Source organism: Schistocerca serialis, chromosome 3 (assembly GCF_023864345.2).
Source record: "Schistocerca serialis cubense isolate TAMUIC-IGC-003099 chromosome 3, iqSchSeri2.2, whole genome shotgun sequence".
NCBI lineage: Eukaryota > Metazoa > Arthropoda > Insecta > Orthoptera > Acrididae > Schistocerca > Schistocerca serialis.
The window spans coordinates 891,097,522-891,114,373 of record NC_064640.1 but is presented as its reverse complement, the minus strand read 5'-3'; the positions used below and the strand labels follow the sequence as shown (position 1 = coordinate 891,114,373).

Here is a 16,852-nt window from a genome sequence, read left to right as displayed (position 1 = left end):
CCCATGCAGCTTCAACACGTTACCACAGTTCATCAAGTGTAGTGACTGGCGTATTGTGATGAGCGAGTTGCATGGCCACCACTGAGCAGACGTTTTCAAATGGTGAGAGATATGGAGAATGTGCTGGCCAGGGCAGCAGTCAAAAATTTTCTGTATCCAGAAAGTCATTTACAGGACCTGCAACATGCGGTCGTGCATTATCCTGCTGAAATGTATGGTTTAGCACGGATCAAATGAAGGGTAGAGCCACGGGTCATAACACATCTGAAATGTAGCGTCCACTGTTCAAAGTGCCGTCAATGCGAACAAGAGGTGACCGAGACGTGTAACGAATGGCACCCCATACCATCACGCCGGGTGATAAGGCAGTATGGCGATGACGAATACACGCTTCAAATGTGTGTTCACCGCGATGTCGCCAAACACGAATGCGACCATCATGATGCCGTAAACAGAACCTGGATTCATCTGAAAAAATAACGTTTCGCCATTCGTGCACCCAGGTTCGTCGTTAAGAACACCATCACAGGCGCTCCTGTCTGTGATGCAGCTTCAAGGGTAACCACAGCCATGGTCTCCGAACTGATAGCAGATGCTGCTGCTAACGTCGTCAAATTGTTCGTGCAGATGGTTGTTGTGTTGCAAACGTCCCCATCTGTTGACTCAGGGATCGAGACGTGGCTGCACGATCCATTACAGCCATGCAGATAAGATGCCTGTCATCTCGACTGCTAGTGATACGTGGCTGTTGGGATCCAGCACGGCATTCTGTATTACCCCTCCGAACCCACCGATTCCATATTCTGCTAACAGTAATTGGATCTCGACCAACGCGAGCAGCAATGTCGCGATACGATAAACCGCAATCGCGATACGCTACAATCCGACCTTTATCAAAGTCGGAAACGTGATGGTACACATTTGTCCTCCTTACACGAGGTTCAAATGGCTCTGAGCACTATGGGACTTAACATCTGAGGTCATCAGTCGCCTAGAACTTAGAACTAATTAAACCTAACTAACATAAGGACATCACACACATCCATGCCCGAGGCAGGATTCGAACCTGCGACCGTAGCGGTCGATTGACTCCAGATTGAAGCGCCTAGAACCGCACGGCCACTCCGGCCGGCCCTTACACGAGGCATCACAACAATGTTTCACCAGGCAACAACAGTCAACTGCTGTTTGTGTATGAGAAATCAGTTGGAAACTTTCACCATGTCAGCAAGTTGTAGGTGTCGCCACCGGCGCCAATCTGAATGCTCTGAAAAGCTAATCATTTGCATATCACAGCATATTCTTCCTGTCCGTTACATTTAGCGTCTGTAGCATCTCATCTTTGTAGTGTAGCAATTTTAATGGCCAGTAGTGTATATACAGATCTGCACACCTGTGAAAAAAACTGTGTGTGAAGCATACAACAACTACCACCCTCATATCTTAGTAAAATATCTGGTTGAGATGCCTGGAAAATTCTGGTACTATGTAAAATCGCTAAGCAACTGTGGGGTTTCACTTGTTGGTCAGACTGGTGTGGCAGCTGAAGATAGGCGAAGTTTTCAATTTCGCATTTACGAAATCATTCACCCAGGAGAGTCGTATAAATATACAATCGTTTGACCACTTGGATGACATACTAATAAGCATGTATGACATAGAGAAATGACTGAAAGAGTTGAAAATAAATCAGTTTCCAGGTCTGGATGGAATCCCAATTCAGATTTACAATGAGTGCTCTACAGCAATGCCCCCTTACTTAGACTGCATTTATCATGAATCTTTCATCCAGTGTGAAGCCGCAAGGGATAGGCAAAAAATGCAGGTGACTCAAACAAGAAGGATAAAAGAACAGACCTGCAAAATTACGGACCAGTATCCTTAACACCAATTTGCTGTAGAGTCCCTGAACATATTTTTGGTAAGAATATAACAAAATTCCTTGAAGCCATGAAGCTTATGGCCACAGATCAGCACGGTTTTAGAAAGCATTACTTGTGCAAAACTCAGCTTATCCTTTCCTATATGATACACTGCGAACTATGGATGAATGGCAACAAGCAGATTCTATATTTCTAGATTTCCGGAACGCATTTGACACTGTGAGCAACTGCAGACTGTTAATGAGGGTAAGAGCATAAGGAATACGTTACCAGATATGTGAGTACTTTGAAAACTTCTTAAGTAACAGAACCCAGTACCTTGTCCTTGATGGCCAGTGTTCATGAGAGACAAGGGTATCGTTAGGACTGCCACAAGGAACTGTGACAGAACCACTTTTATTTTCTGTATACATAAACGATCTGGTGGACAGGGTGAGCAGCAATCTGTGGTTGTTTGCTGATGGTACTGTGGTGTATGGGAAAGTGTCAACGTTGAGTGACGGTAGGAGGATACAAAAGAAGACTTAGACAAAATTTCTAGTCGATGTGATGAATGGCAGCTAGCTCAAACTGTAGAAAAATGTTAATTTAAAGTGGATGAGTAGGGAAAAATAAACCTGCAGTGTTTGGATACAGCATTAGTAGCGTTCTGCTTGACACAGTCATGCTGTTTTAGTATCTGGGCATAAAGTTGAAAAGTGATATGAAACGGAATGACCATGTGAGGATTGTGGTAGCAGAGGTGAATGGTCGACTTCGGTTTATTGGAAGAATTTTAGGGAAGTGTGGTTCATCCGTAAAGAAGACCACATAAAGGACGCTAGTGTGACCTATTCTCGAGTACTGCTCAAGTGTTTGGGATCACCAGGTCAGATAAAATGAAGACACCGAAGCAATTCAGATATGGGCAGCTAGATTTGTTACCAGTAGGTGCAAACAACTGGCAAGTGTTACAGAGATGCTTTGGGAACTCAAATAGAAATCCGTGGAGGAAAGGCGATGTTCTTTTCAAGGAATGGCATTGAGAAAATTTAGAGAATTGGCATTTAAAGCAGACCGCAGAACGATTCTACTGCCACGAACATACATTCTGTGTAAGTACCACAAACATAAGATACAAGAAATTAGGGCTCATACGGAAGCATATACACAATTGTTTTTCCCTTGTTCTATTTGTGAGTGGAACAGTGCAGGAAATGACCTGTAGTAATACAGGATATCCTCTGTCATGACCGTGTGGTGGCATGTGGAGTATTGTGTAGACGTAGATACAGGTCAGGAATGTATGTAGGTCAGAGTAAGTGAGGGATCACCAAGGACTCATTAATGCAATGGAAACGCCACATGCATCTCACACCTATGAACCTGATGAAGGGCAAAGACAGTTACGAGCAAAGAATGTGTTGTAGTCAGGAAATTCAGAACTGTAAAAGTGATAAGGCTAAAATGGTAATAAACATTAGTTCGACCATTAACAATACATACACTATGTGATTTGTATCTGGACACCTGGCTGAAAATGACTTACAAGTTCGTGGCACCCTCCATAGTTAATGCTGGCATTCAGTATGGTGTTGGTCCACCCCTTAGCCTTGATGACAGCTTCCAATCTCGCAGGCATACGCTCAATCAGGTGCTGGAAGGTTTCTTGGGGATTGGCAGCCCGTCCTTCAAGGAGTGCTGCACTGAGGAGAGGTATCGACGGCGGTCGGTGAAGCCTGGCACGAAGTCAGAATCCCAAAACATCCAAAGGTGTTCTATAGGATTCAGGTCAGGACTCTGTGCAGGCCAGTCCATTACAGGGGTGTTATTGTCTTGTAACCACTTCACCAAAGGCTGTGCATTATAAACAGGTACTCAACTGTGCTGAAAGATGCAATGCCATCCCCGAATCGCTCTTCAGTAGTGGGAAGCAAGAAGGTGCTTAAAACATCAATGTAGGCTTGCGCTGTTATAGTGCCACATGACACAACAAGTAGTGCAAGGAACCTCTATGAAAAACATGACCACACCATACAACCAACACCTCCGAATTTTACTCTTCGCATTACAAACGCTCGCAGAAGACATTCACTGGGTATTAGCCTTACCAACACCCTGCCATTGGATCGCCACATCGTGTACCGCGATTCGTCATTCCACACAATGTTTTTCGACTGTTCAATCCTCTAATGTTTACACTCCTTACACCACGCAAGGGGTCGTTTGGCATTTACTGGTGTGACGTGTGACTTATGAGCATCCGCTCGGATCATGAATTCCAAATTTTCTCATCTCCCACCTTACTGTCACAGTACTTGCAGTGAATCCTGATGCAGTTTTGAATTCTTGGGTGATGGTCTGGATAGATGTCTGCCTATTAGACATTACAACCCTCTTCAACTGTCGGTGGTCTCTGTCAGTCAACAGACGAGGTCGGCCTGTACGCTTTTGTGCAGTACATATCCCTTCATGTTTCCATTTCACTATCACGTTGGAAACAGTGGACCTATGGATGTTTAGGAGTGTGGAAATCTAACATATAGATGTATGACACAAGTGACACCCAATCACCTGACCACGTTCGGTGTCCATGAGTTCCGCATAGTTCCCCAATCTGCTCTCTCACGATGTCTAATAACTGCTGAGGTCGCTGATATGTAGTACCTGGCAGTAGGTGCCAGCACAATGCACCTAGTATGAAAAATGTACGTTTTTGGGGGTGTCTGGATACTTTTGATCACATAGTGTAGGTATCTGCGTACAGAAGCAAGCAGATGTAGACGAAACTGGACATGTTTCCTTGTTAGTTCTTTCCTGTTTGTGTTTGAAAAAAATTCTCGAAATTGCCTGGCTATAGGAAAACGAATTTTGGTGTCAGAGATGGACATCCACCAGATAACCCTTGTTGTAGAGAGGATGCAACCAACTCTGCCGCACGATGAATCACAAATTCTAATTCTTTTTTCTACATACAGAACACAGGCACTGAAGCATACAAAATCCAATAAACGAAGAAAAATTATTTATAACATTTTTACAGTCTGCTTGTGGTCATTCGGTAGCTTTGCAGCCGAGAGTCACTCCTACTAACCCCTCCCCACCCCACTCCCATATCTACTCATATGTCATTAAACCACTATTCCAGAACCCACAACCAGCAGCAGGTCGCCTATCTAATGGCTTCCAGGAGCTACAAAAATTGAGTTTTAATACTTGACTCAGATATTGATCAAATTTAAAATGCTGCCATAATCTACTAATTACGATGTATAATCAAAAATTAAAAATTTAACACAATAAGACAAGTATTACAGTTAGAAACTAAGTGAATGTGTGTGTGTGTGTGTGTGTGTGTGTGTGTGTGTGTGTGTGTGTGTGTGTGTGTGTGTGTGTGTGTGGTTTTTTTCTGAGGTCCGTAACTGATGGCGTGGACAACACACCTGGACTATATTCATCCACTCTTGGGGAATGAAAGCATTTTGAGACTTCCAAAAAACTTAACATACAATTTAAACCTTTTGAAACTTTTCTCGCAACATCCTCCACAAAATGATGGAAGAAAAACAGTTTATCACTTACTACACTTCCACCGTTCACACTGTAAAATTTCAGCATGTGTTGTAATTTATTATTTCATTACTACCAACTGTTCCAAACACAGTGTTTGCAGACAGTGTCCAAATACATCACTGAATGTACATGTCTAATTTCATCATTGTATAACACATAGTTCAAGAGATATGACTCCATGTGCATTTTGATGGATGAGAAACTAGCTTTTGCTTAAAATGGAGTGCAAATTTCCAAGACCATATTCATCTAGTATTTTATAATGAGACTACTTAGCAACTTCCATCTAACTTTAAGCATAATTTCAAACTTTTCCTCACTTGCATGTTAATAGGAAAAATTTAACACATTAACTCATTTGTAAAAGTAATCAGATGTTTGAAGCTGTTCTGTGCCTGGGAGTTAGATTTTTTAAGGAATTGGGTGTTTTCTGGTTCTTGTTGTGATCCATGACAACACTTGGTTTTTGCACAAAGCTAATCTTGCTTCTTACTTCCTTTAAATGCATCATCACAGGATGTGCAGCTCTTCACGTTCTCTCTCTTTGAAGTGAGACATCCAGCTGATGTGCAGAATGTGAAGTGCCTTCTGCCCAGTGCAATGTTTTAAAATATTTCACACAGAAAACAATTAGTAATTATGTGGAAATCAAATTTTCATCTAGTCTTTAGTACATTATATTCCACTTTATTTTTGTCCATTAATAAAAATGAAGAAACAAATGATTTAACAGGTGTGCAAGGTATGTGGCAAAACTGCGCCGACCACCATTAGGGAATTACCCACAGAGACACAGGAGAGTTCACAAAAAATATCCACTTACCCCCTATAAGTAAAGTAAAGTAGTCACCAATCAAGTAAAGTAGTAGTCAGTGGTTTAGTAGGCATGGTCCTGTTCAAGGTGCTATGTCTTTGCCTTCCTATTGCCTTTGAAATAACTGACCCAGCCAGTTATAAGGGGACCTACTAAGCACTGACACCCACCTACAAACATTCAATTAACCCTTTAACTACTCTGGATGTGTTAACGCGCGCCTTTCTACCTGTCCCTGTGGGCTCTGAACGTATTTACGCCCGCCATCAGTCCTTCTAACTGGTACTCTGAACGTGTTTATGAGCGCCGCCTTAAGCCGTCGGTATACGGACCGTGCATCCGAACGTTGAACGTGACGAGTTTCTGACGTCATAGTGTGGAATAGCACGTTCCGGAGTCTATTCGAACGTGCAGAGCAATATCTGGCATGTCAGATATTCTGAGCGTGCGTCCGAGCGTTGACTAATGAGATAGCACAATGCCACCTACGTCACCTGCACAAAGCAGTACAGAGTTGTGAGGCGCCATATTGGCATTCATTTCAAGCCTATATGTATATATGCTGTTTCTGAGCACCAGCAAATTGAGAATCACTGGAAAACCTGCCGTTAGTTGTGTGATTCGTGTGGTGTCACCGCCAGACACCACACTTGCTAGGTGGTAGCTTAAATCGGCCGCGGTCCATTTAGTACATGTCGGACCCGCGTGTCGCCACTGTGTGATCGCAGACCGAGCGCCACCACAAGGCAGGTCTCGAGATACGGGATAGCATTTGCCCCAGTTGTACAACGACTTTGCTAGCGACTACACTGACGAAGCCTTTCTCTCATTTGCCGAGAGACAGTTAGAATAGCCTTCAGCTAAGTCCATGGCTACGACCTAGCAAGGCACCATTAGCCTTACATAGTTTGATAGTTATCGTATGAAATGTCTCATCAAGAACGTTGTAAACCAAAGGACTAGATAAAAGTTAAGTATTCCCAAAGCAACATACTTTTCTTGCTACCATTCACTACTTATCCTGTTCCAGAATTCACGCCCGTCTGCGTTAGATAGCGTGCATTTCGGCCTCCTCTATCTACAAGGTGTTGGCACATTTGCCAACACATCATTGGCGACGAGGATGGGATTGTGCGTTTGAATGTGACTGTGGCCTTCCTTATTCAGATACAATGGTATGTGATGCAATTGCACAGAACGTTTCTGATGTTCGTATACGGGAGCAAATTTTGAAACTAGTTAATCCCTCCCTTCAACAAGTGATAGACATATTGGATAGACAAGACACACTTGACTGTGCTCAGGAATCTTTTGAAACTTCGCCAGCAGTGTGTAACATTAACCGGCACGCCGGGCGCGCTGCGCGGCCCGGTAAACTGCCCTCGCGCGCGTCCGCGCAGCTGCCGCCACGCTCTACACCAGGTGTGCCGCGCCAGCACACAAATGCAGTGAAATCATGCCCGCGGTGTGCAACTAGACATTCGCGTGACAATTGCCCGTCACGCCAAGCTATTTGTTTTTACTGTAATAAGAAAGGACATGTTCAAAGTGTTTGCCAGAAAAAGCTCCGATCACACAATCATAATCATTCCAGGCCTTTTGCTTCGCGCCGGAATCGAACCAAGGACACTCAGGCTCGTGGACCTTCCCCCATGGACATTCATGTAGTTAATTCCGCTTCGTCCAGTGCCACTTTCTCTAACAGTGACTGTGTTCGTCCCACAAAAAGTGTGCGTCGACGTCGCCGGAAATCACGTCAATTAGCAAGTGCTGCTGTACCTGTATCAGTTCAAATTGCACGAGACAGTCGCTCTTGTCGTCCGCAGGACAATAAACTTTTTGTAGATTTGGACTTTAATGGCAAGGTCATACCATTCCAGCTCGATACCGGAGCTGCAGTTTCATTGCTCAATCACGACACGTACAAACAACTGGGCAAACCTCCGTTGCGTGCCGCAAATGTTCAGTTAAAAAGTTATTCAGGACAGCAGATCCCTGTGTTAGGACAGTGCACTCTTCTTGCAACATAGAAGGGCCAAACAAAACTTGTGTCATTTTACGTTCTTTGACTGCAGTGAACTTGTTTGGTTTAGATTTATTTCAATTGTTTAACTTGTCTGTAGTAAATCAGGTCCTATCAGTGAACCAGACTGTGCCTTCAGACAGTGTTTCTCGGCTATGTGAAGAATTTGCAGACATTTTTGCACCGGGCTTAGGTTGCGCTAAAAACTATGCAGCACATTTGGAACTGAAAGTCAACGCGCAACCGAAAGTTTTCCGAGCGCGCAATGTTCCTCACGCATTGCGTGATGAGGTCGCAAGAACATTAAACGATTTAGAATCACAAGGTGTAATTGAACGTGTGCAAGCTTCTCTCTGGGCCTCACCCTTAGTAATTTTGCCAAAACCTTCCGGAAAACTGAGACTTTGTGTGGACTTCAAGGCAACAGTGAATCCACAACTCGTGATTGCAACTTTTCCCTTACCCTGCCCGGAAGATCTTTTTGATAAACTGTGCCCGGGTCAATACTTTTCCAAGTTGGACCTAGCAGATGCGTAATTGCAAATCCCAGTGGACGCAGAATCCCAGCGCGTCTTGGTGGTTAACATGCATCTGGGTTTGTACCGATTCAAAAGACTGCCATTCTAATGTGCATCTGCCCCTGCATTGTTTCAGCAATATTTACAAACTATCTGTGCATCGGTCCCTACTGCTGCGAACCATCTGGACGATATTGTGATCTCCGGAAAGACGGCAGACGAGCATTTAACACACCTACGAACATTATTTCAGGTTTTGCGCCAACATGGTCTTCGCTTGCGGAAGGACAAATGTGTGTTTTTTGCTCGTGACTTACCGTACCTGGGCCATGTCATCAATGCCCAAGGCATACATCCGAGTCCAGAGCACCTCCGTGCCATACAAGATTTGCCTTCGCCACAGGATATGAAACAGCTACAGAGTGTATTGGGTAAAATTAACTATTATCATCGCTTTCTGCGCAATGCCTCTTCTATTTCAGCTCCGCTTCATAGCTTACGCCGTAAGGGTGTTCCGTTCGTCTGGACGACGGAATGCGAACGCGCCTTTCGCCAGTTGAAATCGGCGTTGCTTTCTAATGCTTACCTTACGCCATTCGATCCCCAGAAACCCCTTTTGTTGATGGTAGATGCATCGGATTTCGGGATCGGTGCTGTGCTTGCGCACAAAGTTGGCTCGCATGATCGCCCTATTGCCTTTGCGTCCAAATTGCTCTCATCTGCGCAAAGAAATTATTCACAGATAGAGAAAGAAGCTTTGGCTCTCGTGTTTGGTGTTACTAAGTTCCTTGATTTCGTGTATGGTCGTCGCTTTACCATCATCACAGACCACAAGCCTTTGACATCGCTTTTTCATCCGCACAAGCCTGTACCTTCGCGTACAGTGCAGAAATTCATTCGCTGGTCTATTTTCCTCTCGCAGTACCGCTACGATATCTTGTATCGGTCCACTGCTAAGCACGGAAACGCCGATGCGTTGTCCCGTTTGCCTGTTGCTGAGGATAAAGCATTCGATTCTTCCGAACTTGCTTGCATGTTCATTGATTCGGAAACCGATGAAGTGGTCGAATCGTTTCCGATTGATTTTCGTCGAGTAGCTACAGCCACAGCTGCTGACCCTGTCCTTGCTACCGTTTTGCGTTTTGTTGCTACGCAATGGCCTTTGTCAAAGTCTCGGATCGATGATCCGTTGGTTCGCCGATTTTTTGCTCACAAGGAGAGACTTTTTGTTCAACGTGGTGTTTTGTTGTTGCGTTCTGATAATGATCAGTCCAGAGTCGTGGTCCCACGTTCGTTACAGTCCTCTGTTTTACGGCTTCTTCACCAAGGACATTGGGGTATAGTGCGAACGAAACAACTTGCTCGTCAGCACTGTACTTGGTTCGGAATCGATGCTGCGATTACGACTATGTGTTCTTCTTGCATGGCGTGTGCCAACCAACAATCCGCACCGCCGCAGAAAGTCTTTGCATGGCCAAAAGCCACTTCCCCTTGGCAACGCTTGCATCTAGATTTTGCTGGTCCATTCTGGAATGCTCGATGGTTGGTTCTGGTAGATGCCTTCAGTAATTTTCCTTTTGTTGTCCGGATGTCTTCCACGACGTCCTCTGCCACCATCCAAGCATTGTCTGCTATCTTTTGCATTGAAGGTCTTCCGCAGACTATTGTTTCCGGCAATGGCCCACAATTCATGTCCGCAGAATTTCAGTCATTCTGCCAGGCCAATGGTATTCAACATCTGACATCCGCGCCGTTTTCGCCTCAGTCAAACGGTGCCGCTGAACGATTGGTCTGGACTTTCAAGTCACAGATGTTGAAGTTGAAAGAGTCGCATTCTCGGGAGGACGCGTAGTTGCTCTTTTTGTCTTCGTATCGCTCTCAGCCCCGAGATGGTCGCTCGCCGGCTGAGTTGTTCCACGGTCGTCCTCATCGAACCTTGATGTCTTTGCTGCATCCGCCGCATCAGGTTCCTGTGCAGCGGCAGAATCCTGCTTTTGCTCCAGGCGACGTTGTATTTTATCGCAACTATCGAGGTTCACGGCGTTGGCTCGCAGGGCGCATTCTTCGCTGCCTCGGCCGCGCGATGTATTTGGTTTTGGGGGCCTCTGGTGAGGTGCGTCGGCATCTCAATCAGCTGCGCCTCTGTCGTCGCATGGGTTCTGCCGCTCCCCGTCTGCTTTCAGCGACGGTGCCGTCCGGTCAGCGCCCTAGGGACCCATCTACTGGCTCGCCTCATCCCCAGGTGTTACCAACGATGCCTTCCATTTAGCCCCATGGCGACGCGCCGCCACAGCCGCCGCCTGTTCTCCCGCCGGCGCCGCCCGCATTCGACGCTTCGCTGCACCCGCCAAGCGCCTCCCTGGGTCACGTGCCGCCGATCGCTTCCCGTGACCAGCTGTCCTCCGCCATGGAACTCTTGCCCGCTCCGGACCACATGATGTCATCGCACGTCGGGTACCCCGACGCAATGGAGGTCGACCCTTTGGCCCCTCCTGGCTCTGTACGGGCGCATACACCGCATGTTGACATGCACCCTGGACTAGGTTTTCAGGCGTTTCCTAGCTCCCCTTGGACCGAATGGCCGGGTGCGGGTGGCACAGCCTCGCCTGTTGTTAGGCTCCCCACCTCATCGCATACGTCAACATGGGGTCCTCCCCACGGCGGGCGGAAGCCTTATCACACGACCGTTCGCCGATTTGCGGGGGAGGAATGTGGTGTCACTGCCAGACACCACACTTGCTAGGTGGTAGCTTAAATCGGCCGCGGTCCATTTAGTACATGTCGGACCCGCGTGTCGCCACTGTGTGATCGCAGACCGAGCGCCACCACAAGGCAGGTCTCGAGATACGGGATAGCACTCGCCCCAGTTGTACGACGACTTTGCTAGCGACTACACTGACGAAGCCTTTCTCTCATTTGCCGAGAGACAGTTAGAATAGCCTTCAGCTAAGTCCATGGCTACGACCTAGCAAGGCACCATTAGCCTTACATAGTTTGACAGTTATCGTATGAAATGTCTCATCAAGAACGTTGTAAACCAAAGGACTATATAAAAGTTAAGTATTCCCAAAGCAACGTACTTTTCTTGCTACCATTCACTACTTATCCTGTTCCAGAATTCACGCCCGTCTGCGTTAGATAGCGTGCATTTCGGCCTCCTCTATCTACAAGGTGTTGGCACATTTGCCAACACATCAATTCGTTCCAATAAAATAACGAGGAACATCATATTCGTGGCAAAAGAATTATTGTAACTTGCGTATTATGAGAGTTGGCTATTTGAAGGCAGCGACACATTCAAGATGCACCCAAAACGCACTGTTCTTGGTACAATTTGTTATAATTAAATTTCAATTAGTAACATAATTATCTACGATTAACGTTTTTAGCAATAGTAATATAATATGAGTAAGTACAAAGAGCGTGTTGTTTGTTTAGCGTAATGAATAGCGTGTCTATCCAGCAATGATTTTTTGTTGGGGCGGTGGATCGCGTCTTAAAACTCCCAATTTTTTCTCCTAACATTCGCGTTTTTATTAGGTTCTGATACTTTATTATTAGTTTAATATAAGTATATGCTATAATATTTGATGTTACGTAAATAAAAGTTCACCTGTTTTTGAGAGGTGACTTTGTTCGATTGGCTTAATCTGCAGGACAGCTTGCGCTACTTGTATAAAGATATTTTGCTCCTTTTTCTTTTATGCTTCGTAATTCATATGTTGCAAAGATTCTGCTACTGGTTAGGAAGAGTGATCAACTAAGACTGACCTTGGGGTTTTACTAAAATGTGAGAATGATGAAATAATTATCTTATGTGGAGAAGTATTCCAAATCTACCGCACTGTTTGTAATGGAACTTTTATAAACCTGTGTCCTTATTGATTGGGCATGGTACTTTCCTTTTCGTGGACGATGGAGGAAATGTGCGTTTTAATAGAGCTAACGTCGGAATTTTACGCGCACTCGTTGAGTAATCAGTGCGATTTACGAACTAGAAACATCCCTCAACTGCCGCTGGAGTGCGTTGCGATCGCGTATACCACGTTGGGGCCCACGCACCGTATGCACAAGTCGCATCGTTCCTGAGCGTTCAGCAGCACGTTGACCCGGGCACGTTCAACGTTAACGTTCGACAGCACGGCCTATGTGCCGACAGCTTTAGTGGCACCTGTGTGCTCCTGACGTGCTGAGATGGGCTGCCGCTTCTTCCGCCGTGGCCTCTGGCCGCGTTAACGCGCCCAGCCGTATATTCGTGCCGAGCGCCTAGTAGCTCTTCAGCGTTCTGCCGGCACGGTTGAAGTCTCGTGAGCGTTTGCTGCTGTGTTCTTGTGTTGCAGTTTTCGTCTGCGCATTTACTGACTGTTGACACCGTTACCGTTCTGAGAAGAAAATGGCACGCTGTCATGGTTGTACAGCCGAAGAAATCATAGAAAGTCTCGCTAGAAGAGACAGTGAGAATGAAATTTTCGACAGTGATGGTAGTGATTATTCTTCGACTGAATCTCGAAGTAACAGTCCTGTGCCGTGTACTTCAGCAGGAAAAACGCATCTGTCAACAAGGGAGGGATATCATTCAGAATCTTATCAGTCTGAGAGTAATAGTGAAGTGCCATTGAAAAGACCTCGCCTTAGCGACACATTTGACTGAAAGAAAAGTGATTTTCGTCCATCTATGCATGCGTTCGATGCTTCAGCTTTTGGACACAACAGTGGTTTAGGGCCAGATCCAAGTGTTTTATCATATTTCCTAGTATTTTTAACGGAAGGATTGATGAAAATTGTAGCAGATGAAACCAACAGATTTTTTTGTATACGAAAGAAAATACGCCAAAATAAGAGCATTCTCGTTTGTCCAGATGGAAAGAAACGGGTTTAGAGAAACTGTATTCCTTCGTCGCTGTTTGTATGCTAATGGCTCGTGCGAAAAAGCTGAAAATCAGTTATATTGGTCCACAGACATACTCTTGAACACTCCTGTTTTCGGCGGAATTACGCCCAGGGACAGTTTCCTGTTAATTTTAACTCTGTCAGCAGTGAAGGAGACAGGTTATTTAAACTGAGGTATATTGTTGATAAAATTCGCTCAAAATTTCGCAGCACATTTTATCCATATCAAAAGCTCTACATTGACGAAAGCCTCTTGCTGTTCAAAAGGCGATTATTGTTCAAACAGTACATTCCCTCCAAAAGAAATAGGTTTGGAATAAAAACATCTGTGCTATGCGACTGCCGGACGGGTTATATCCTGGATTTCATTGTTTACACGGGCACAAATAATGCAATTGACTTTCACAATCTGGGGAAAAGTGGTGACATAATAGCAACATTGATGAAACCATTTTTAGGAACGGGACATACGATCTACATCGATAATTGGTATTGAAGCCCAGACCTGTTCCTTTGGCTTCATAACCATGGAACAAACGCATGTGGTACTGTTCGCAAAAACTGACGCAATATGCCAAAATTAGAAAACAAACTAAAACGAGCAGAAATACATTTTATATCCACTGACACAATCCTTGCCATGAAATGATGTGACAAAAGAGAAGTGTGGATGCTGACCACCTGTAACAGTGCAGAAATGGTGGAGATGAAAAAGACATACACAAAGATAGGTGAAGGATTAACGAAACCACAATGTGTTGCAGATTACAACAAGAGTATGCGTGCTGTTGACCCCTGTGACATGCCGCTGAGTTCAGTTCAATCAATACGAAAAACTATCAAGTGGAACAAAAAGTTCTTTTTCCACGTACTGGATCTGTGTATTTTAAATGCCCATGCTCTGCACAGAGTAGTAACAGGACGAAAACTGCAACTAGCGGACCTTCATTTGTGTCTGGTAAGAGAGCTTGTTGAAACTTACACAAAAGAATGGAGGAAAGCTGGCAGAGGAAGGCGCTCTGAAGACGAGAATCCTCTAACATTTACTTGGAGGCATTTTCCAAAGGTCACTGAGATGGAAAGCTCGAAGAAACTTACCCCAATGCGTCGATCCACAGTATGCTCGAAGCAGAAAGTGCGCCGAGAAACGAGATACAAATGTAGAGCATGCAACATACCACTACGTGTAGTGCCATGTTTTGAGGCCTATCACACTAACCAAAAATATTAACCGTGTATAATCACTCAGAAGAGAAGAAGCGACATTAATAACTTTCTAAAAGTAAAGGACAACAAAAAGGAAATAAATATAAAAAATACAAAAATTGTATACAAAATAAAATAAAAACAAAAAAATATATTTTTAACTTCTCCAGCGCCCGTCCAAAGCCTGGATCAAAAAAAAGGATGGAAAATATATTCAGAAGCTGTAAAAGGGACTCCAACACTTATTATTTCTGACTTTAAAGGCATTTTTCAGTAGTGTTACTGCGCTCTCAAAAACACAAACTGCATTTCTCAGATGCCATTAAATCTATGACATACGTTAAGCATAAAATTAAAACAAGCATTGTGCTACATTGTTGATTTAAACAGACAACACGTTTGTTTGGATGGCCGTCTTCCGCAGCAGCTTTAACAATTAAGTATTGTTAGATTTGCTGTCTTAATCATACTGGAATTAATGAAGAAGAATTTCACACTAGACACGTTTCGCTTTTATTTACAAAGCATCTGCTGTGTTCACTGGTTTTCCTGCTTCATGTCAACCTCCGCTAATGAAGAGAGGAAAAGCAATGGTGCGCAAAGGATGTAAACATGAAGCAGGAAAACCAGTAAACACAGAAGATGCTAAAAATAAAAGTGAAACGCGTCTCGCGTGAAATTCCTTTTTATTAATTTCAGTAAGCTTAAGACGGCAAAGCTAACAATAATTAATTCTACATATAGTTTATTATAGTGATTCTTAGCAACATAAGCATCGCGTTTTAGTACCTGAATAGTGTACATTCGCGTAGTCGTTTGTCTTCTGTTTTCGTTTTGGACCGCCAGTGTCGGTTGGTCACAGTCAGTGTGCTCCCTGTCGCCATTGGATAAGCAGCTGCAGCAGCAAGTCGTATACTCCTAGCTCACTCATTTGTTACATAGTTTAATTCTTAATTTCTTTGCGTGTTTTTGGTATTTGCATTGTTTAATTCATAAATTTCGGGCGTATTATAGTATTTGAGAGTTGTAGCATCGCGTTTTAGTACCTGAATAGTGTAAAATCGCGTAGTCTCCTTCCGCCGCCGAGCAGTGTGTCAGCAGTGCGCAAGTAGCAGCATTACTGCATTTACTAGGCAATCTTGTATTTTAATAACCATTTAAATTTTGTGTCGATTTGTTTGCGCTCTCTGTAGATTAGTTCAGACGTTCTTTGCACAACAGTTTTTAGCATGGATAGGGACTGCAACTGCTGTGTTCGCGTGCAGGCTGAGTTGGCATCCCTTCGCTCCCAGCTTCAGGCAGTGTTGGCTTCGGTCACACAGCTTGAGGCTGTTGCCAATGGGCATCACTGTGGGGGTCCGGATGGGGGTTTGTCGGGGATGGCCAGCTCGTCCCACGCATCCCCCGATTGGACTACAACTGTGGTTGCCCGGGATACTGCCCGCATTGAGGCTGATCCCTCACCTGTGGTAGAGTGGGAGGTAGTCTCAAGGTGTGGCAGGGAGCGAAAGATATTCCAGAGGGCTGAACGGAAGGCCTCTCCAGTTTGTCTGACGAACCGGTTTCAGGCTATGTCTCAGGCTGATACTGATCTTCAGCCTGACATGGCTGCTTGTCCTGTTCCCGAGGTTACCCCTTAGTCTGCAAGATCCGGGCAGTCGCGGAGGGTGGGCTTACTGGTAGTTGGGAGCTCCAACGTCAGGCGCGTAATGGGGCCCGTTAGGGATATGGCAGCAAGAGAGGGGAAGAAAACCAATGTGCACTCCGTGTGCATATGGGGGGGGGGAGTCATTCCAGATGTGGATAGGGTCTTTCCGGATGCCATGAAGGGTACGGGGTGCACCCATCTGCAGGTGGTCACTCATGTCGGCACCAATGATGTGTGTTGCTATGGATCGGAGGAAATCCTCTCTGGCTTCCGGCGGCTATCTGATTTGGTGAAGACTGCCAGTCTCGCTAGCGGGAT

The 16,852-nt window shown here is 45.0% G+C and overlaps 2 protein-coding genes across 5 annotated transcripts in view; one reads left to right on the top strand and one right to left on the bottom strand.

Moving 5' to 3' along the window:
- Window positions 1-16,852, bottom strand: part of LOC126471132 (uncharacterized) — a 143,807-nt gene that overhangs the window by 77,556 nt on the left and 49,399 nt on the right. The window lies entirely within an intron of this gene.
- The window catches only part of LOC126471131 (uncharacterized), a 184,984-nt gene continuing 178,814 nt past the window's right edge, over window positions 10,683-16,852 (top strand). The window contains exon 1 of the mRNA XM_050099218.1: window positions 10,683-10,903. Coding sequence (XP_049955175.1) covers window positions 10,730-10,903 — 174 coding nt within the window. The 5' untranslated portion in view covers window positions 10,683-10,729. The remainder of the gene's footprint in view (window positions 10,904-16,852) is intronic.